The sequence below is a fragment of the Mizuhopecten yessoensis genome, unplaced genomic scaffold (genome assembly GCF_002113885.1).
Source record: "Mizuhopecten yessoensis strain PY_sf001 unplaced genomic scaffold, ASM211388v2 scaffold10359, whole genome shotgun sequence".
Taxonomy (NCBI): Eukaryota; Metazoa; Mollusca; class Bivalvia; order Pectinida; family Pectinidae; genus Mizuhopecten; species Mizuhopecten yessoensis.
Genome location: NW_018408507.1, coordinates 1,294,927 through 1,318,011, shown reverse-complemented (window position 1 = coordinate 1,318,011; position 23,085 = coordinate 1,294,927). Strand labels below are relative to the sequence as shown.

General features: G+C 41.5%; 1 protein-coding gene across 1 annotated transcript in view; it reads right to left on the bottom strand.

Annotated features, from left to right (window-relative positions):
- Positions 1-22,807, bottom strand: part of LOC110460307 (sushi domain-containing protein 2-like) — a 58,509-nt gene extending 35,702 nt beyond the window's left edge. Inside the window, exon 1 of the mRNA XM_021513138.1 lies at positions 22,060-22,807. Coding sequence (XP_021368813.1) covers positions 22,060-22,287 — 228 coding nt within the window. The 5' untranslated portion in view covers positions 22,288-22,807. The remainder of the gene's footprint in view (positions 1-22,059) is intronic.
- Positions 22,808-23,085: the final 278 nt, after the last annotated feature.

Genomic DNA, 23,085 nt, shown 5'->3' with positions numbered 1-23,085 from the left:
ACACGGAAAGCCAACACTTGTCCAAAAGGCATTTCCTACCCTGTAAATCAATACACCAAAGAGCCAGTATTTCTCTATACCATTACCATGTCAATAATGGCATATCGAAAACAACGACGATGAATTGAACGGTATTTTATTTGAAGTTGAACGTATACGTGAACCAATCATGAAACCAGTGTTATGACTGGTTTCAGGGTAGGCTTACGTAATCCATTCAAAACGTACACAGCTCATAAAGAAATAAAATCAATGATTGGGCCCCAAACTGGGACGCAAGTCACGTCCTTTACAAACATGATACACGATAATCATTCATTTTAAAAAGAAGTGGACTACGTATGCTTCTCAGGACCAAGATAATATGATAATTTAGGAAAGCAATCCGTTGTTTTAGGATACCAGTCCATTATGTCACAGTCCACTATATCAGGATAGCAGTTCACTATATCAGGATAGCAGTCCACTATATCAGGATAGCAGTCCACTATATCAGGATAGCAGTCCACTAAATCAGCAAATACATATGTTATGAGATGTCATAAAATAGGTATGAAAGAAATTCATTAGCCTTAGATCTTAGTAGAAATTAGTACACTGCATAATTATATATATTGCACAAAAAAATGTAGACAAATGTGCAGAGTTTGTTAAGAAAAGGGTCATGACATGTATGAACTATTTATTTACAATTGTTCCGTTACGTCACATCTGATGGTTCGATTAGACTACATTACGGTCGGTGCATTATTATTTAGTAATTTATATCTTGCCGTCATCATCAAAGCAAGATATGTAAGTATGGACATAACATATACATCAACACGGATACGTTAAGAGCCACGCCCATATTTAAGGCGTTTTACATCACATGAATGAAGTGGAAACCACAGTGTACCTGAAGTGTTCCCAGACGGAGATGGAAACGCACAATCTCATAACCGTAGGGTTAACTTGGAAAGTACATAATGGGAGGACCATTAAACAGGAGGTCTACCAATATCGGGCAGAAACAGGAACACGTGTTTGATATAAACTCATTATATGAATCTATGCTCACTTTAGATGTTCTTATGTGTTGATGTATAAAGACAGACGTGTACACAAGCGTATTAAAGTGAAGTGTGATGCCTGTATAATTATACACAAACAACATACCAGAAATGGGCTGGGCCACTAGAAATAGCCTCTCTTAACGGTTCTATGGCCTCAGAGCTACTGTTTGTACTCAGTCCGATAACCTTTCGTTTCAAGTCTTAAAAAAGAAATTTGAAATATCTTACGTATCTATGTAATATCTTACGAAACTATATAATATCTTACGTATCTATATAATATCTTACGTACCTATGTAATATCTTACGTATCTATATAATATCTTACGTATCTATATAATATCTTACGTATCTATGTAATATCTTACGTATCTATATAATACCTTACGTATCTATATGCTATCTTACGTATCTATGTAATATCTTACGTATCTATGTAATATCTAACGTATCTATATGATATCTTACGTATCTATATAATATCTTACGTATCTATGTAATATCTTACGTATCTATATGCTATCTTACGTATCTATGTAATATCTAACGTATCTATATGCTATCTTACGTATCTATATAATATCTTACGTATCTATGTAATATCTTACGTATCTATATGCTATCTTACGTATCTATGTACTATCTAACGTATCTATATGCTATCTTACGTATCAATATAATATCTTACGTATCTATGTAATATCTTACGTATCTATGTAATATCTTACGTATCTATATAATATCTTACGTTTATATGTGATATCTTACGTATCTATGTAATATCTTACGAATCTATATAATATCTTACGTATCTATATAATATCTTACGTTACTTTATAATATATAACGTATCTTAATAATATCTTACGTGTATTTATAATATCTTATGTGTCTTTATAATATTTTTAGTATCTATATAATATAATACGTTTCAAGATAATATCTTACGTATCTATATAAAAACTTACGTAACTATACACTATCTTACGTTACTTTATAATATCTCACGTATCTTAATAATATCTTACGTTTCTATGTGATATCTTACGTATCTATATAATATCTTACGTATCTAAATAATATCTTACGTATCTATGTAATATCTTACGTGTCTTTATAATATATTTAGTATCTATATAATATCTACGCTCCCGACTCTTGTACATAACGTCGCATTATACCAAACCAGTGAAAAGACCATATCATTATACCAAACCAGTGTAAAGACCATAGCATTATACCAAACCAGTGTAAATATTATATCATTATATCAAAACAGTATTAAGTTCATCGAAGTATCCTTAAAACACTGAAAAGATCATCGCATTATACCAAAACACTGAAAAGTGATCGCATTATACCAAAACAGTGTAAAGACCATATCATTATACCAAACCAGTGTAAATATCATATCATTATACCAAACCAGTGTAAAAATCACAGCATTATACCAAACCAGTGTAAAGACCATAGCATTATGCCACAGCAGTGTAAAGACCATATCATTATACCAAACCAGTGTAAAGACCATATCATTATACCAAACCAAAATCTTCATGCTTCGCAGTTGTATATTCTGTTTGTTATTTTGTGGAAGTTTCCATGTTACGACCTAAGGACTAGGTCCCTAAGGGAGGGGACAGACCCAATGGTCCGTTCTATGACTGTGTTCATTTCTTCATGCCCTGCAATTAATGGTAAATCTGATTCATCGTGGGGGTTCCAATCATTTCCATATTATAGTGTATTACTGGAGAGTGATCAAGTAGAAGCAGACCCCGAGACCAACCTTGGTAACATGTCTCTATTTGGTTCTTTATACCCAGCAACAGCATATATGGTTATCGTTTCAAAGTTGTTGAAAGTTACAACCCAGGGACTAAGTCACCAAGAAGGTTACCATGCGTATTCGTCTCTTTATACGAAGCAAGGTTTGTTTATGGTTATAGGAGGGTTGCCAAGCAATTCCCTTACGAGATTTGGGTTGGTCTGGTTTTATTGAGGTTTAGCGTCCCATTCATTTAGGGACATTCCTCCTTGTGTGAAATGTGTGCTGGAGGTGGTAAATGTATAGTCGAGTATTTGCTTCCTTGCGATAGCATGGATGTAATGCCGATTTTAACTCTCTTGTTTACCATGCCGAAAACAGTCAGCACAGTTCTCCAACGGTTATACTCCCGAATATACCACACTGTATTTTACAGTAAAACTGTGCACTATAGACAATATCGTTATTTAACATTGCCGAGCCTAGACTGTAATTTAACATTGCCGAGCCTAGACTGTAATTTAACATTAATTTAACATTGCCGAGCCTAGACTGTTTTTTAACAAATGGTACCAAGACTTTAAAATCATAAACGACCTGCATTCCCTGTTGCTCTTTGTCTGTTTTATAAAAGCAATAACGACTCATTGCTCGTAGCATTGTCCATATGCGCGATCATATTCCTCCCTTATGTAATGTGTTCTACAATCTCCCATCAATTCACGTTTAACTGTATGTCTTTTCGACACTGCGGGGTGCACGATTTTGTGAAATTCTTCTGATGTCAACACAAGTTGAATGTAATGTCAAGTATGACCATAGTCGGTAAAGCATACACCAATGTTCACCTTTCACACAAATTTACCTTCACTATTAATTATCTCTGGATAGCAGGTCGTGTTCGAGTTGTTTAGTCCACCACTACAAGCCGATGTTCAGTGTACCCATACATTCGATCATTCACACAATCGGACAGCGATGTTTACGGTAACTGTTATCAATATAATCTACAAATTGCGCCCTATTGTTGGCTAATGGGAGAGAGCCATGTGTTAGTAGCGTCAGACCTCTGCCTAATGTCAATACTATAACGTAACAATCTTTCTAATATCACACTATATGCCTCGTCAAGCCCAATAGGAGGTCTTCCAAAAGCCGAATTGCATAATGGAGTATGCCAACAGCGGCCTTCGTGTTTTTGCATATATATATATGCGAAGACTGTTCCGAGTGTGTATTACAAGAACTCCTTTTCAATAGTTCAACTCCGAATGAAGTCGGTGTGATTTAATTTCTCTGACTTTCTTTATGTTTATTATTAAGAAACACCCGAACGATGTCCACTTAAATATTATAATTTTTTCGTTTCTTTGTGGTTTTGTTTTGTTTTGTTTGTAATCTGAATTATTTTTAACATTTCTTATCATTAGCGTTCAGTACAAACTACAGGCACTAAGTTCATAAAACTTTCACATGATCATAACTGTAAGATGAAGATGACCCAGAAAGCTTCCGAATTTATGCAACATTTAAGATGGCCTACGTGGCCTCTGATTGGTCTATCAGTAGATCGTAATGAAAAATGGAGAAAGCTAGGTTTATGCGATACTCTCCGATTAAAGGGAAAAATACCCTTTCCTCATTTTTTTTTATCAAATTTGGCTTGTAGATGTTATATGGCATGACGAACTTTAACGCTTTTTCAATTTATCCATCACTGTAAACTTGCCTCCATCACTGTAAACTTGCCTCTGAGTCTGATTGGTCGAAATTTAGATATAACTCTGTTTCAGTTTGGTATCTAATAGTGACAAGTCTACGTTACTTGTGTTAAGCAGTTTAACAAGGTGTGCTACTGTTTGGACTGCCTTCTGATCGATCGGAATTAAGATCTCAATGAAATGTGGTCTTCTGCGGCGTGTGTCTGTATCACTTATGTGTACGAGGGTAGTTTTGAGGACATGTTTACGAGGGTAGTTTGAGGACATGTTTACGAGGGTAGTTTGAGGACTTGTTTAGGAGGGTACTTTGAGGACATGTTTACGAGGGTAGTTTGAGGACATGTTTACGAGGTAGTTTAATGACATGTTTACGAGGGTAGTTTTAAGAACATGTTTACGAGGGTAGTTTTGAGAACATGTTTACGAGGGTAGTTTGAGGACATGTTTACGAGGGTAGTTTGAGGACATGTACGAGGGTAGTTTGAGGACATGTTTACGAGGTAGTTTAAGGACATGTTTACGAGGGTAGTTTTGAGAACATGTTTACGAGGGTAGTTTTGAGGACATGTTTACGAGGGTAGTATTGAGGACATGTTTACGAGGGTAGTTTTAAGGACATGTTTACGAGGGTAGTCAAGAAGACATGTTTACGAGGGTAGTTGATGACATGTTTACGAGGTAGTTTTGAGGACATGTTTACGAGGGTAGTTTTGAGGACATGTTTACGAGGGTAGTTTGAGGACATGTTAACGAAGGTAGTTTGAGGACATGTTCACAAGGGTAGTTTGAGGACATGTTTACGAGGGTAGTTTTGAGGACTGTGAAATGTCTATCATTTCAATTAGAACTTGTCTTGTGAGATTAATCCTCTTCATTAAACCTGTGTTATTTTGGTCGGTTTAAAGCACAGGTAATTGTTGGTTTGAAACATGGTTATTGTTCAGCACAGGTAATGTTGGTTTGAAACATGGTTATTGTTCAGCACAGGTAATTGTTGGTTTGAAACATGGTTATTGTTCAGCACAGGTAATTGTTGGTATGAAACATGGTTATTGTTCAGCACAGGTAATGTTGGTTTGAAACTTGGTTATTGTTCAGCACAGGTATTTGTTGGTTTGAAACATGGTTATTGTTCAGCACAGGTAATTGTTGGTATGAAACATGGTTATTGTTCAGCACAGGTAACTGTTGGTTTGAAACATGGTTATTGTTCAGCACAGGTAATGTTGGTTTGAAACATGGTTATTGTTCAGCACAGGTAATTGTTGGTTTGAAACATGGTTATTGTTCAGCACAGGTAATTGTTGGTATGAAACATGGTTATTGTTCAGCACAGGTAATTGTTGGTATGAAACATGGTTATTGTTCAGCACAGGTAATGTTGGTTTGAAACTTGGTTATTGTTCAGCACAGGTATTTGTTGGTTTGAAACATGGTTATTGTTCAGCACAGGTAATTGTTGGTTTGAAACATGGTTATTGTTCAGCACAGGTAATGTTGGTTTGAAACATGGTTATTGTTCAGCACAGGTAATGTTGGTTTGAAACATGGTTATTGTTCAGCACAGGTAATTGTTGGTTTGAAACAAAGATTAACATTGATTTGAAGTAATTATTTCCCTTACGAAAAGAACAGCTGTATGACATTTGTGGTACATCGAACTAAATATTTGGGACGTATCGCGTGTTGTGTCCCTCTGCGGGTCCCGTGCCAACTCTGCTTGTTTGTATACACGTTCGCTACAAACCATGTTTTTACATCGCAACTGTTGTCAGTCACTTTTCTATTCTTACCTTCTTACAAATTTCTAGATATGTAATCTTGTAAGAACACACCCATGTACAACATGTGATGGCTCGGCAAAACTACATTTTCAACCATCCCCATCTACGTACCGTGTAGGCCTTACCGTAACGAAACCCTTTAACTATGCTAAAACATTGCATGGTCAAGCCCAATTCATATAAATTAGATTTAATTTTGTTTGCTCGTTTTATTCCATATGTTAAAGTTAAATGTTTTTAGCTGTAGCTCTTAAATTGCACGCATTTCCCAATCGTAGTTACAATAATTGTGCAGATGGTTAAGCTCGCACGTGCTCACACTGTCAATAAGTATTTGTTATCTGGGGTACGCCAGTTGTCTGCATCTGAACTCCTATGTATTCTCTTTACATCAACAATACTTGTAGTATCCAGTCTGTTTGGGTGTGGCATTTATTTTGTTCGTGAGTATGTTAAGTTTGTTGTTTGACCCCCTACGGAAAGTTCATTAAGCACGCGTTCACTGACGTCATCACGAGCGGGAATGCTGTTGCCAGTCTTTCAGGCATCTGCAGTATCCAGCTATTGGAGCTGTTTATATCGGTGTAGATTATACATGATAAAGCTGATGTTAGTGAAAGAGGAGTCAGATTTGAGACCGATAACGTTAATTTGGCTCTGACAGAAAACACGTACTCTGACCTTGTGACCCTCCCATTCGAGCCCCCCGCTATCCATTAATAAGTAAGATCCAAGAGGAAGGCGTACCATGAATAATAAAAAAAAACGTCATCAAGCACACTGACTGACTGTTAGATATTTTTACGTAAACAGACACCAAGCTTTTCAATCTTCAAAAAACCAAAGCATACATTACATTTTGACAACTTGGAAACATTGATAAACTGGCACTTTGTAGGAGATAACCGACTTGAGCGATATGAAAACCTTTTAAACAGCATAGCAATGAAAATATGTTATCTCAAACTTGATTATTGCATAGTCGCGAGTCATTTCGATTTCACCTGGAAAGATAAAACAAAAATTAATAGTTTTTGGCACACGCACACAAATGATGAGCAGCCTACAGTAAGACAGTATACCAGCAGGCCTTCTATACGCTATGAGAAGGGCGGTTGTTAGCTTGGGAATGTACGTCTTCGACTGTATCCACAAAATAGCATATATGACAACGATATCCACAAAAGGCTTACGACATGTAACAAAGGTATCCACACAACGGCTCAGGGCATGTAACAACGGTATCCACACAACGACTAAGGGCGTGTAACAACGGTATCCACACAACGACTCAGGGCATGTAACAACGGTATCCACACAACGGCTCAGGGCATGTAACAACGGTATCCACACAACGGCTAAGGGCATGTAACAACGGTATCCACACAACGGCTCAGGCGAGTAACAACGGTATCCACACAACGGCTCAGGGCATGTAACAACGGTATCCACACAACGGTTCAGGACATGTAACAACGGTATCCACACTACGGTTAAGGGCATGTAGCAACGGTATCCACACAACGGCTCAGGGCATGTAACAACGGTATTCACACAACGGCAAATTGTATAACATGAAATATTCATTGTGTATTAACATTCGTTGAGCCATTGAAATGAATACAAACGAATTTGGATGATAAACGTTCGGACCACGAAACAATGTAAATGGTTTCAAACCACAAAAGAAAGTACCCACGAACATTTCGTGATGTACAGTAGATCATATGGCAACGGACGGTATCCATACAACGACTTATAGGGTCACATGGAAACGTACGGTATCCATAAAACGTCTTATAGGGTCACATGGCAACGTACGGTATCCATACAACGACTTATAGGGTCACATGGCAACGTACAGTATCCATACAACGTCAAGTGACAACGGTGTCCACACAACGCCTTATTTCAAACAAGGCTAAGGTCATATTGCTACGGTATCCACACAAAGCTAAGGTCAAGTATATATGTGACAATGTTATACACACAAGGCTAAGGTCATATATGAAGACGGTATCCACACGAGGCTAAGGTCATATATGACGACGGTATCCACACGAGGCTAAGGTCATTTGTGACAACGGTATCCACACAAGGATAATATCATATATGACGACGGTATCCACGCGATGTTAAGGTCATATATGACAACGGTATTCACACGAGGCTAAGGTCATATATGACGACGGTAGTCACTCAAGGCTTATGTCATATATGACGACGGTATCCACGCGAGACTAAGGTCATATATGACGACGGTATCCACACGAGGCTAAGGTCATATATGACGACGGTATCCACACGATGCTAAGGTTATATATGACGACGGTATCCACACGATGCTAAGGTCATATATGACGACGGTATCCACACGATGTTAAGTACTTTTGTGACAACGGTATCCACACGAGGCTAAGGTCATATATGACGACGGTATCCACATGATGTTAAGGTCATTTGTGACAACGGTATCCACACGAGTCTAAGGTCATATATAACAACGGTATCCACACAAGGCTAATGACTTATATGACGACGGCAGTCAAACAACAGTTTAAGAAACATGATGCTGATATCCATAAACATACTCGAGACTCTGATTTAAACTGGTGAGGCTACTACTAGTCTAAACACTGTCCCAGAAATATCCTTACCTGGTGAGTCTACTACTAGTCTGAACACTGTACCAGAAATATCCTTACCTGGTGAGGCTACTCCTAGTCTAAACACTGTTCCAGAAATATCCTTACCTGGTGAGGCTACTACTAGTCTAAACACTGTACCAGAAATATCCTTACCTGGTGAGTCTACTACTAGTCTAAACACTGTCCCAGAAATATCCTTACCTGGTGAGTCTACTACTAGTCTAAACACTGTCCCAGAAATATCCTTACCTGGTGAGGCTACTACTAGTCTAAACACTGTACCAGAAATATCCTTACCTGGTGAGGCTACTACTAGTCTAAACACTGTCCCAGAAATATCCTTACCTGGTGAGTCTACTACTAGTCTAAACACTGTCCCAGAAATATCCTTACCTGGTGAGGCTACTACTAGTCTAAACACTGTCCCAGAAATATCCTTACCTGGTGAGGCTACTACTAGTCTAAACACTGTACCAGAAATATCCTTACCTGGTGAGGCTACTACTAGTCTAAACACTGTCCCAGAAATATCCTTACCTGGTGAGTCTACTACTAGTCTAAACACTGTCCCAGAAATATCCTTACCTGGTGAGGCTACTACTAGTCTAAACACTGTCCCAGAAATATCCTTACCTGGTGAGGCTACTACTAGTCTAAACACTGTACCAGAAATATCCTTACCTGGTGAGGCTACTACTAGTCTAAACACTGTACCAGAAATATCCTTACCTGGTGAGGCTACTACTAGTCTAAACACTGTACCAGAAATATCCTTACCTGGTGAGGCTACTACTAGTCTAAACACTGTACCAGAAATATCCTTACCTGGTGAGGCTACTACTAGTCTAAACACTGTACCAGAAATATCCTTACCTGGTGAGGCTACTACTAGTCTAAACACTGTACCAGAAATATCCTTACCTGGTGAGGCTACTACTAGTCTAAACACTGTACCAGAAATATCCTTACCTGGTGAGGCTACTACTAGTCTAAACACTGTACCAGAAATATCCTTACCTGGTGAGTCAACTACTAGTCTAAACACTGTCCCAGAAATATCCTTACCTGGTGAGTCTACTACTAGTCTAAACACTGTCCCAGAAATATCCTTACTTCCATTATTATCGAAGTTTAGGCGACATTTGTAAGACTGATCAACTTAATTGTAGTTTGCATCACACTTAAATCAATGGGGATTAACATATGTAATTATATGCAACATGGAAATGGAATGAAAATTCGGCCTTCAAAACGAATACCTCGAGAACGAGGACCAGCTAGGACGGGAATGTATGGTACGGTACGGCTGGGAAGACGCGCGTGACATTGACAGGGGGCCACACATAAGCAGATAAACATTATTGGCACGAAGATATTATTGGCACGGATTAGACTATTGCGTCACCTTGGATACAGAGTTCAACAAGTCTTGGCAAAAAGTTCTCCGCTATTGTGTTAAACACATAAATAACTTGGGCGTATGCTTCCACAATTCGTAAGCGAGGGAAAATCCACAAAAACGTCCCACCATTGTTCGTTAACTTTTCATACACAAAAAAAAAAGTTGGGGAACTATTTAGAAAATATCAACATTTAGAAATAATTTCGCAGAAAAATACCTGAACAATGTATCAACAATGTACCATGATGCGGCGCGATGAAAAAATAATTTACAATCAGATATCCTTGGTACAAATCCCCGTACCGGAGATGTCCTTGTTACATATCACCGTACCTGAGATATCCTTGGTACAAATCACCGTACAGGAGATGTTCTGGATACAAATCCTGGTACCTGAGATGTCCTCGGTACAAATCACCGTACCGGAGATGTCCTTAGTACAAATCCCCGTACAGGAGATGTCCTTGGTACAAATCCCCGTACCTGAGATGTCCTTGGTCCAAATCACCGTACCGGAGATATCCTTGGTACATATCACCGTACCGGAGATGTCCTTGGTACAAATCACCGTACAGGAGATGTCCTTGGTACAAATCACCGTACCGGAGATATTCTGGGTACAAATCCACGTACCGGAGATGTCCTTGGTACAAATCCCCGTACCGGAGATATTTTGGGTACAAATCCACGTACCGGAGATGTCCTTGGTACAAATCCACGTACCGGAGATGTCCTTGGTACAAATCACTGTACCGGAGATGTCCTTGGTACAAATCACCGTACCGGAAATGTCATGGATACAAATCACCGTGCCCGAGATGTCCTGGATACAAATCTCCGTACCGGAGATATCCTTGGTACAAATAACCGTACCGGAGATATCCTGGGTGCAAATCACCGTACCGGAGATGTCATTGGTGCAAATCACCGTACTAGTGAGAGATGTCCTTGGTACAAATCAACCGGAGATGTCCTGGATACAAATCCCCGTACCGGAGATATCCTTGGTACAAATCCCCGTACCGGAGATGTCCTGGGTACAAATCACCGTACCGGAGATATCCTTGGTACAGTTCCCCGTGCCGGAGATGTCCTTAGTACAAATCACCGTACAGGAGATGTCCTTGGTACAAATCACCGTACCGGAAATGTCATGGATACAAATCACCGTGCCCGAGATGTCCTGGATACAAATCTCCGTACCGGAGATATCCTTGGTACAAATACCCGTACCGGAGATATCCTGGGTGCAAATCACCGTACCGGAGATGTCATTTGTGCAAATCACCGTACCGGAGATATCCTGGGTACAAATCCACGTACCTGAGATGTCCTGGATACAAATCCCCGTACCGGAGATATCCTTGGTTCAAATCCCCGTACCGGAGATGTCCTTGTTACATATCACCGTACCGGAGATATCCTTGGTACAAATCACCGTACAGGAGATGTTCTGGATACAAATCCTGGTACCTGAGATATCCTTGGTACAAATCACCGTACCGGATATGTCCTTGGTACAAATCACCGTACCGGAGATATCCTTGGTACAAATCACCGTACCGGAGATGTCCTTGGTACAAATCACCGTACCGGAGATATCCTGGGTACAAATCCACGTACCGGAGATGTCCTTGGTACAAATCACCGAACCGGAGATATCCTGGGTACAGTTCCCCGTACCGGAGATGTCCTTGGTACAAATCACCGTACATGAGATGTCCTTGGTACAAATCACCGTACCGGATATGTCCTTGGTACAAATCACCGTACCGGAGATATCCTGGGTACAAATCCACGTACCGGAGATGTCCTTGGTACAAATCACCGTACCGGAGATGTCCTTGGTACAAATCCCCGTACATGAGATGTCCTTGGTACAAATCACCGTACCGGAGATATCTTGGGTACAGTTCCCCGTACCGGAGATGTCCTGGATACAAATCACCGTACCGGAGATATCCTGGGTACAAATCCACGTCCCGGAGATGTCCTTGGTACAAATCACCGTACCGGAGATATCTTGGGTACAGTTCCCCGTACCGGAGATGTCCTGGATACAAATCACCGTACCGGAGATATCCTGGGTACAGTTCCCCGTACCGGAGATGTCCTTGGTACAAATCCTTATACCGGAGATGTCCTGGGTACAAATCCACGTACCTGAGATATCCTTGGTACAAATCCCCGTACCGGATATGTCCTTGGTACAAATCACCGTGCCGGAGATATCCTGGGTACAAATCCACGTACCGGAGATGTCCTTGGTACAAATCACCGTACATGAGATGTCCTTGGTACAAATCCCCGTACCGGATATGTCCTTGGTACAAATCACCGTGCCGGAGATATCCTGGGTACAAATCCACGTACCGGAGATGTCCTTGGTACAAATCACCGTACATGAGATGTCCTTGGTACAAATCCCCGTACCGGATATGTCCTGGGTACAAATCACCGTACCGGAGATGTCCTTGGTACAAATCAACGTACAGGAGATGTCCTTGGTACAAATCACCGTACCGGAGATATCCTAGGTACAAATCCACGTACCTGAGATGTCCTGGATACAAATCCCCGTACCGGAGATATCCTTGGTACAGTTCCCCGTACCGAAGATGTCCTTGGTACAAATCACCGTACCGGAGATGTCCTAGATACAAATCCACGTACCTGAGATATCCTGGATACAAATCACCGTACCGGAGATGTCCTGGGTACAAATCCACGTACCTGAGATGTCCTTGGTACAAATCCCCGTACCGTGCTTTTTCAGGGCGAAAAAAATAGAACTCGCCTTCGTAAGAACAGCAACATCTACTCGTAAATTGCAATCAAACTATCCTATTTCATTCGCAACCATCTCGTCTCTTGTGTTTGAGATAGGACGTCGAAAAGTGTGTCAACTTAGCATCTTTCGTTGTGTATTTAATTACACTGAATATAACCTGGGGAAGGAATGGTTCGGCGATAGATTGAGGTTGACATCGAAAGGAAACGTTTTCAGACAGGAAATAGGAACCTATGAAATATTTTGGCGGAAAGTAAGATGGCAAAAAGATATGGTCACTTCATGGAGGTTATAACTTTTCTTTGACATCTTTTTATTCATGTATTTTACATATAATTGCTATAGCTACACGAATCAGTGACTGGTGTTTATCTGTGACGCGGAGGACAAACAAACTTCCCCATTTGAGTCATTGACCAGTACAAAACGTCCTTGTCAGTCTTTAGTCCCTGTAGGTAGACAAACATACCAACCCGAATAACCTGAATGATCAATAATCTAAATCTAACGTTGTATTTGAACAGTTTGTCACGATGTATACGTGAACAAAACCAATAACATTTTGCAGAACTTTTGTTAACTAAAAGTCAATAAGTCAACAATAGCCCCTGTACAGGCGGGTTGGGAAAGTGAGGTCAGCAATGCCCCCTGTAGGGAGAGGTGGGAGACATGAGGTCAGCAATGCCCCCTGTACCTCAATGTCCTATGTAGGGAGAGGTGGGAGACTTGATGTCAGCATTGCCCCTTGTACCCCAATGCGCCCTGTACCTCAATGTCCCCTGTACCTCAATGTCCCCTGTACCTCAATGTCCCCTGTGCGGAGAGATGGGAGAGGTGAGGTCAGCAATGTCCCATGCATAGACAGATGGGAAGGCGAGGTCAGCATTTTCCCCTGTACCTCAATGTCCCCTGTACGTCAAAGTCCCCTGTACCTCAATGCCCCCTGTACCTCAATGCCCCCTGTACCTCAATGTCCCCTGTACCTCAATGTCCCCTGTACCTCAATGCCCCCTGCACCTCAATGTCCACTGTACCTCAATGTCCCCTGTACCTCAATGTCCCCTGTACCTCAATGCCCCCTGTACCTCAATGCCCCCTGTACCTCAATGTCCCCTGTACCTCAATGTCCCCTGTACCTCAATGTCCCCTGTACTTTAATGCCCCCTGTACCTCAATGTCCCCTGTACCTCAATGTCCCAAGTACCTCAATGCCCCCTGTACCTCAATGCCACCTACACCTCAATGCCCCCTGTACCTCAATGCCCCCTGTACCTCAATGTCCCCTGTACCTCAATGCCACCTACACCTCAATGTACACTGTACCTCAATGTCCCCTGTACCTCAATGTCCCCTGTACCTCAATGTCCCATGCACCTCAATGCCCCCTGTACCTCAATGTCCCCTGTACCTCAATGCCCCCTGTACCTCAATGTACACTGTACCTCAATGCCCCCTGTACGGAGAGATGGGAGAGGTGAGGTCAGCAATGTCCCCTGTATAGACGGATGGGAGAGGCGAGGTCAGCATTGCCCTCTGTATAAACGGATGGGAGAGGCGAGGTCAGCAATGCCTCTCGTACGGATAGGTGGGAGACTTGAGGTCAGCAATGCCCCCTGTACGGAGAGGTGGGAGAGGTGAGGTCAGCAATGTCCCCTGTATAGACGGATGGAAGAGGCGAGGTCAGCATTGCCCCCTGTATAAACGGATGGGAGAGGCGAGGTCAGCAATGCCTTCCGTACGGATAGGTGGGAGACTTGAGGTCAGCAATGCCCCCTGTACCTCAATGCCCCCTGTACGGAGAGATGGGAGAGGTAAGGTCAGCAATGTCCTCTGTATAGACGGATGGGAGAGGCGAGGTCAGCATTGCCCCCTGTACCTCAATGCCCCCTGTATCTCAATTTCCCCTGTACCTCAATGCCCCCTGTACCTCAATGCCCCCTGTACCTCAACCCCCCTGTACGGAGATATGGGAGAGGTAAGGTAAGCAATGTCCTCTGAATAGACGGATGGGAGAGGCAAGGTCAGCATTGCCCCCTGTATTAACGGATGGGAGAGGTGAGGTCAGCATTGCCCCCTGTATAAACTGATGGGAGAGGCGAGGTCAGCATTGCCCCCTGTATAAACGGATGGGAGAGATGAGGTCAGCATTGCCCCCTCTATAAACGGATGGGAGAGATGAGGTCAGCATTGCCCCCTGTATAAACGGATGGGAGAGGCGAGGTCAGCATTGTCCCCTGTATAAACGGATGGGAGAGATGAGGTCAGCAATGTCCCTTGTACAGGCGGATGGAAGAGGCGAAGTCATCAACTCCCACCGACAGACAAACCGGAGAGAGAGTCTTAAACTTGGTTTTAATATCATACTACATGAATATATTCCACTATAGATACACATTTAAATTAGGAGTAAACGTGTTATAATAAATTCTAAAAACGAAATAGCTCACAACTCAGAAATGATCTAGTTAACATAGGATCACTCATGATTAAGTTTCAAAATATCGACAGAAAAAAACTCTCCGTAAAGCCAGAGAAATTGCCCAGAAAAATAAAAGCTGCTAATAGCTAACAGTATTACAAGCAGAAACGGCTTCAAACAAAGTCAGAAAAATGGCAAACAATACCTTCAGGAGAGATTGTATGTTCCCGACAGGAAATGTGCTACAATAAAGTCTGAAATTCGCACACGGTAAAGTCGGAAATTATATGCAGTAAGTCTTGAGTAATTACACCAAAGATATAAGCTAACAATACAAACAGCAGAAATATTATCAAAATTCAGTGTCTTTATTGTAAGGTATTTGTAATAATTGTAACGTATTTTTCAGTTTATAACAGCAGGAAACCTTACAAGAGTTGAGGCAAATATAACTTTTTTAAAAAGCAGCAGAAAAAAAAACTTAAAAAACTAAAAGCAAAACACGATTTAAAATGTAAGCAGAAATATTTTAAAATGAAGGCCTTATAAGTCAAAGGTGATTAATTGTGGTCCCTAACGATTAGATGTGGTCCCTAAAGACTGAGTCTGGTCCCTAACGACTGGAATTGGTCCCTAACAACTGAGTGTGGTCCCTAACGACTGGGGGTGGTCCCTAACAACTGAGTGTGGTCCCTAACGACTGGAGGTGGTCCCTAACAACTGAGTGTGGTCCCTAACGAATGGATGTGGTCCCAGGCGACTGACTTTGGTCCCTTACAACTGGTTGTGGTCCTTAAGGACTAGGTTTTGTCCCTAATGAGTGAGTGTGGTCCCTTACGACTGAGTGTGAGATCCCAAAGGAATGGATGTGGTCCCGAGAGACTGAGTGTGGTATCTAACGACCGAGTGTGGTTCCTGACACCTGTGTGTGATTCCTACCGACTTGGTGTGGCCCCGAACGGCTTAATCAGTGTGGTCAGTAATAACCGAGTGTGGCCCAAACGACTTGGTGTGGTCCATCACGACTTGACGTGGTCCCCAACGACTGGTGGGGTTCCTATCGACTTGGTGTGGTCCCTAACGACTGGGTGGGGTTCCTATCGACTTGGTGTGGTCCCTAGCGACTAAGTGTGGTCCCTAACGACTGGGTGTGGTTCCTATCGACTTGGTGTGGTCCCTAGCGACTAAGTGTGGTCCCTAACGACTGGGTGTGGTTCCTATCGACTTGGTGTGGTCCCTAGCGACTAAGTGTGGTCTCTGACGACTTGGTGTGGTCCCTAGTGACTAAGTGTGGTCCCTAGCGACTAAGTGTGGTCCCTAGCGACTAAGTGTGGTCCCTAACGACTGGGTGTGGTCCCTAACGACTAAGTGTGGTCCCTAACGACTGGGTGTGGTTCCTAACGACTAAGTGTGGTCCCTCACGACTGGGTGTGGTCCCTAGCGACTAAGTGTGGTCCCTAACGACTGGGTGTGGTCCCTAGCGACTAAGTGTGGTCCCTAGAGACTAAGTGTGGTCCCTAACGACTAAGTGAGGTCCCTAACGACTGAGTGTGGTCCCTCACGACTAAGTGTGGTCCCTAGCGACTAAGTGTGGTCCCTAGACTAAGTGTGGTCCCTAACGACTCGGTGTGGTCCCTAACGACTAAGTGTGGTCCCTAACGACTGGGTGTGGTCCCTAGCGACTGGGTGTGGTCCCTAGCGACTAAGTATGGTCCCTAACGACTAAGTGTGGTCTCTAGCGACTGGGTGTGGTTCCTAACGACTTAATGTGGTCTTCAACGGTTGAATGTGGTCCCGAACGACTGGGTGTGGTCCCTAGTGACTAAGTGTGGTCCCTAACGGCTGAGTGTGGTCCCTAGCGACAAAGTGTGGTCTTCAACGGTTGAATGTGGTCCCGAACGACTTGGTGTGGTCAATAACGACTTGATGTGGTCCCTTATACGCTTGTGTGTGGCCTCTAATGACTGAATGATGTCCCTAATCACTGGGTGTGGTCCCGTACGACTGATTATGGTCCATTACAACTGAATTAGGAATCGAACGACTAAGTGTGATCCTTAACTACTGGGTGTGGTCCCTAATGACTGGTCGTGGTGCATGTACTTAATTAATGACGGAGTGTGATACTAAACGAGTGAGTGTAGTCCCTAATGACTGGTGTGGTTCCTAACGACTGTGTGTGGCCCCCAAAGCCTGGGTGTAGTCCCTAACGGCTGAGTGTGGCCCACAACGACTGGATGTGGTCCCTTACGGCTGAGTGTGTTCCCTAACAACTTGATGCTGTCCCTAACGACTGGGTGTGGCCCCCAAAGCCTGGGGGTAGTCCCTAACGGCTCAGTGTGGCCCACAACGACTGGATGTGGTCCCTTACGGCTGAGTGTGTTCCCTAACAACTTGATGCTGTCCCTAACGACTGAGTGTGGCCCCCAACGACTTGGTGCGGTCCTTAACAGCTGAAGGTGGTCCCTTACGACTGAGTGTGGCCCCCAACGACTGAGTGTGGTCCCTAATTACTGTGTGTGGTCCCTAATGACTGGTTATGGTACCTAACGACCGGGTGTGGTCCCTAACGACTTGATGTGGTCCCCAAAGACTGGGTGTAGTCCCTAACGGCTGATTGTGGCTCACAACGACTGGGTGTGGTCCTTGACGGTTGCGTGTGGTCCCTTATTATAAGGGTGTTGTCCCTAACGACTAAATGCTTAACGACTGGGTGTGGTCATTAACCACTGGGTGTGGTCCTTATTGTCTAGGTGTAGAAATTAACCACTTGGTGTGGTCCTTATTGTCTGGGTGTGGTCATAAACCACTGGGTGTGGTCCTTATTGTCTGAGTGTGGACATTAACCATTGGGTGTGGTCCTTATTGTCTGAGTGTGGTCATTAACCATTGGGTGTGGTCCTTATTGTCTGAGTGTGGGCATTAACCATTGGGTGTGGTCCTTATTGTCTGAGTGTGGACATTAACCATTGGGTGTGGTCCTTATTGTCTGAGTGTGGGCATTAACCATTGGGTGTGGTCCTTATTGTCTGGGTGTGGTCGTAAACCACTGGGTGTGGTCCTTATTGTCTAGGTGTAGAAATTAACCACTTGGTGTGCTCCTTATTGTCTGGGTGTGGTCATAAACCACTGGGTGTGGTCCTTATTGTCTGGGTGTGGTCATTAACCATTTGGTGTGGTCCTTATTGTCTGGGTATGGTCATTAACCACTGGGTGTGGTCCTTATTGTCTGGGTGTGGTCATTAACCATTGGGTGTGGTCCTTATTGTCTGGGTGTGGTCATCCCCCACTGGGTGTGGTCCTTATTGTCTGAGTGTGGTCATTAACCATTGGGTGTGGTCCTTATTGTCTGGGTATGGTCATTAACCACGGGGTGTGGGCCTTATTGTCTGGGTGTGGTCATTAACCACTGGGTGTGGTCCTTATTGTCTCGGTGTGGTCATTAACCACTGGGTGTGGTCCTTATTGTCTGGGTGTGATCATTAACCACTGGACGTAACCCCCTTATTACTGGATGTGGTCCCCTTACGACTGGATATGACCCACTCTCGACTTGGTTCAGTCCCTAACGAGTGGGACTTGGACTGTGCTTATTTATCTCCCTTGGTAGGTTTTTACCTTACTTCATTCATTAACGCCATAAAAGAAAAAAAAAGGCATGCGTTGATTTAGCATCGCAGTTTATAATCAAGTCAATGCAATACAGCATTAAGTATATTTCATTATTAAAAAAATATCGGTTTAATTTTCTCTCAAAAACAAAAGCAGTATTTACTAGTCATTGAACTAAAACCTAAATCAAAATTAATGTAGAAACGATAAAGGATCGTGATTATTTTGTTACATAGTGAATTGTGTATTTGCGAGGTTGTACTCGTACTGGTATTTAGTTACCTCTTACTGGACATCGTCATCCTTTTTTTCAACTTTATTCTCTTTCACAATACAATGTATAGAGAAACCTATTTACAATACAATGTATAGAGAAATCTATTTACAATACAATGTATAGAGAAACCTATTTACAATACAATATATAGAGAAACCTATTTACAATACAATGTATAGAGAAACCTATGTACAATACAATGTATAGAGAAACCTATTTACAATACAATGTATAGAGAAACCTATGTACAATATAATGTATAGAGAAACCTATTTACAATATAATATATAGTAATTGTAGTGTTCGTAGTCGGTAGTACACAGTACTGTTTCATAATAAATTCACATTTGTATCAAGGAGGACAAATATTGTTATTAATTATTCTGATGAAAGTACAAAGTTTCTTAAGTGTTTTTATATTTAATACTTGCTTGAGTGTCCGTCATTGTCTGGGTATAGAATTTTATATATATAGATAAAGACCAAATGTAATTAAGTTCTATGAATTAATGAATACTACTTTAAATGGAATTCGTCACCAATTTGCTGACTGTTACAGTGTGGACATTTTACAAAATGTAGCTCGATCTTTATCACTAAAAATAACCAACTAATTTTCAAAATGACAATTATTTTTAAAAATCTTATAACATGTAGCTTTTGATGAAGTGTGTATACATCATTCTGCCATTTCTGTAAATACTGGTCGTGCAATCTTTGTTTAATAACATGCTTTAGCCATGTGGTATTACATTCTGTAGTATATTGAACAATCCATAAGTAACTCATACCACATTCATTTAAAATACGTTTAATAAAGCTTATATATGGAACCGGTTTATCATCAACATTATGATGATGGCAAAGAAGTTATCCTCCATACAGGCCGTGTTTTCAGGATAAAAATGTTACATTAATGATTATGTTTATACTGTTTTAAATATTAAATGAAGCACAATTTGAACATGCAATTAGTATCGGTAGAATAGCATTTAAGTATTTAAAAAATCACCACAATAACGTAATTAAAAGTGGTCTGAAATCTATAAATCACCACAATAACGTAATTAGAAGTGGTCTGCAATCTATACATCACCACAATAACGTAATTAGAAGTGGTCTGAAATCTATAAATCACCACAATAACGTAATTAAAAGTGGTCTGAAATCTATTAATCGCCACAATAACGTAATTAGAAGTGGTCTGAAATCAAAAGTGGTCTGAAATCTATAAATCACCACAATAATGTAATTAAAAGTGGTCTGAAATCAAAAGTGGTCTGAAATCTATAAATCACCACAATAACGTAATTAAAAGTGGTCTGAAATCTATAAATCACCACAATAACGTAATTAAAAGTGGTCTGAAATCTATAAATCACCACAATAACGTAATTAAAAGTGGTCTGAAATCTATAAATCACCACAATAACGTAATTAAAAGTGGTCTGAAATCTATAAATCACCACAATAACGTAATTAAAAGTGGTCTGAAATCTATAAATCACCACAATAACGTAATTAAAAGTGGTCTGAAATCTATAAATCACCACAATAACGTAATTAAAAGTGGTCTGAAATCTATAAATCACCACAATAACGTAATTAAAAGTGGTCTGAAATCTATAAATCACCACAATAACGTAATTAAAAGTGGTCTGAAATCTATAAATCACCACAATAATGTAATTAAAAGTGGTCTGAAATCTATAAATCACCACAATGATTACGTAACAACAGCCTGTCTCGGTCGAAACTTGTTGGGATCGTGATCAATGACGATTTTGTTCAGTTTCTCGCCTTTAGCATGACTCACTACAAAGCCTTTGCTTTTACTATTAATGCAGTTATATGTCTCATATACATGTGAATGTCTCCGCTTTATATCCGCGGTCGTTCAATGATTTCATGTATCGTTTCTTTTAATATTGAAGTGTTTTTACTACACGATTCTTGATGTTGTGTCTGGTCAAATTTGACGGTTCTTTTAAAGTTTCAGTTTACTTTTTTTTATATCTTCATTGTAAATTAACAGCGAGCTTGTACCTGATTATTGTAGGCTAAGTCCTGCATCTCTGTTATCCATTTGAAGGGGTGTGTGTTTAATGGGTGGAGCGGGAGCTTTGTGTACAAATGAGAGACGTAATTCCAGTTACGTGCTGTACAGTATTTCAGGCATACCAGATGCCTGTTCCGGTCTTAGCATTGTACCATGACATGGGTGTATGTAAAAATGATCAATGATTAAATAGTCCTAATTAGAACCCTAGAGGATGTCGGCTTTACTTCGTATGACGGTAGTCATCTGTGTCCCTAGGCCTTCAAACAAGGGGCCAGCCGAGGGGCAATGTTGTCACCACGGATTTGTATGGGCTATAGTGCTATGTGAGCCATATTAACTGTTATGGCCCCCTGGGCACTGACCAAGAAAAAGATCCTATATTGGGATCCAATGGTCAAATCGTAAAAGGAAGGAATGTGTAATTTGAAATTAACGCCTATAGAAAGGTAGGGAGGGGTGGATTGAAGAGCAGGGGGATTCCCCCTCTACAACACATAGTTGTACATGTGTTTCTACTTACATATAGCGATGTATAATCCTGTCCGTAGAACGGGAAATTCACGGTTAGAAATATTTTGTCAGATCCGCCATCGTCATCCTGCTTATTTGCCGTATCACCATTTAATTCTCCAGAGGGATACAATTCGACAAGGGACACGTGTGACGACACAGGACAGCAGGTTAAAGCAAAGGTGACCAGCAGAATTCCGATACTATACCAATGACATGAGCGTACATTTGAACACATTATATATCCCAAACGGCATTGATCGGAAGATGTTAGTTTCACATCCTGCCGAGCGGGTTGCTGAGCACATTTCTGTTTTCAAACCAAACGACCATTGAGTCATAAATATTCCCGATTCGATGGAATTACCATGTTAAACTGTTGACACTGGACAAGACAGCTTTGACATTGTAATATAGATACTACTGGGCACATGTATCAGCTGACTTGTAGCACTACGACACATATCTATGTACACGCCGACTCTCTGTGTGTGTGTGTGTATCCTTATACATGCGTGGTGGCCTCCCAATCCAGAATCTGGGTCATTCAGTATGTTAACTGAATAAATGGGTGTGTCTCGTTAATACGCCGACTGACAGCTGGCTAACACGGTGTATAGGCTCACCAGTTTAAAGTAAACCATTTACTTTCTGTCTATATACAAGTCTGACCGCGTCAGTACACGTAGACTGAGGAGCCTTCTTCCTGGTCCGATCTCCTCACCGCACGCAACTCGAATCGAGTATTAACCAATACTTATTAATAGAACACCGTACACAAATCCGAAAAATTAGTTCGTGACGTCACAGAGGGATTTTCCTCTACCATGTTTCACAAGCATTGTCGCGTACTGGTCTCGGTCGAGTTCACCTCGGATTTGTGAATGAACATGTCTATTGTGACACAAATCTAGGCTGTTTCATACGCGGTATTTAAAAATCGAACGTCTATACATCTACATGGAAAACAGTGGCGTAGCATGCATGTATGCCTAAGCATACACTAAACAATTTAGTGTGTGTGTGTGGGGGGGGG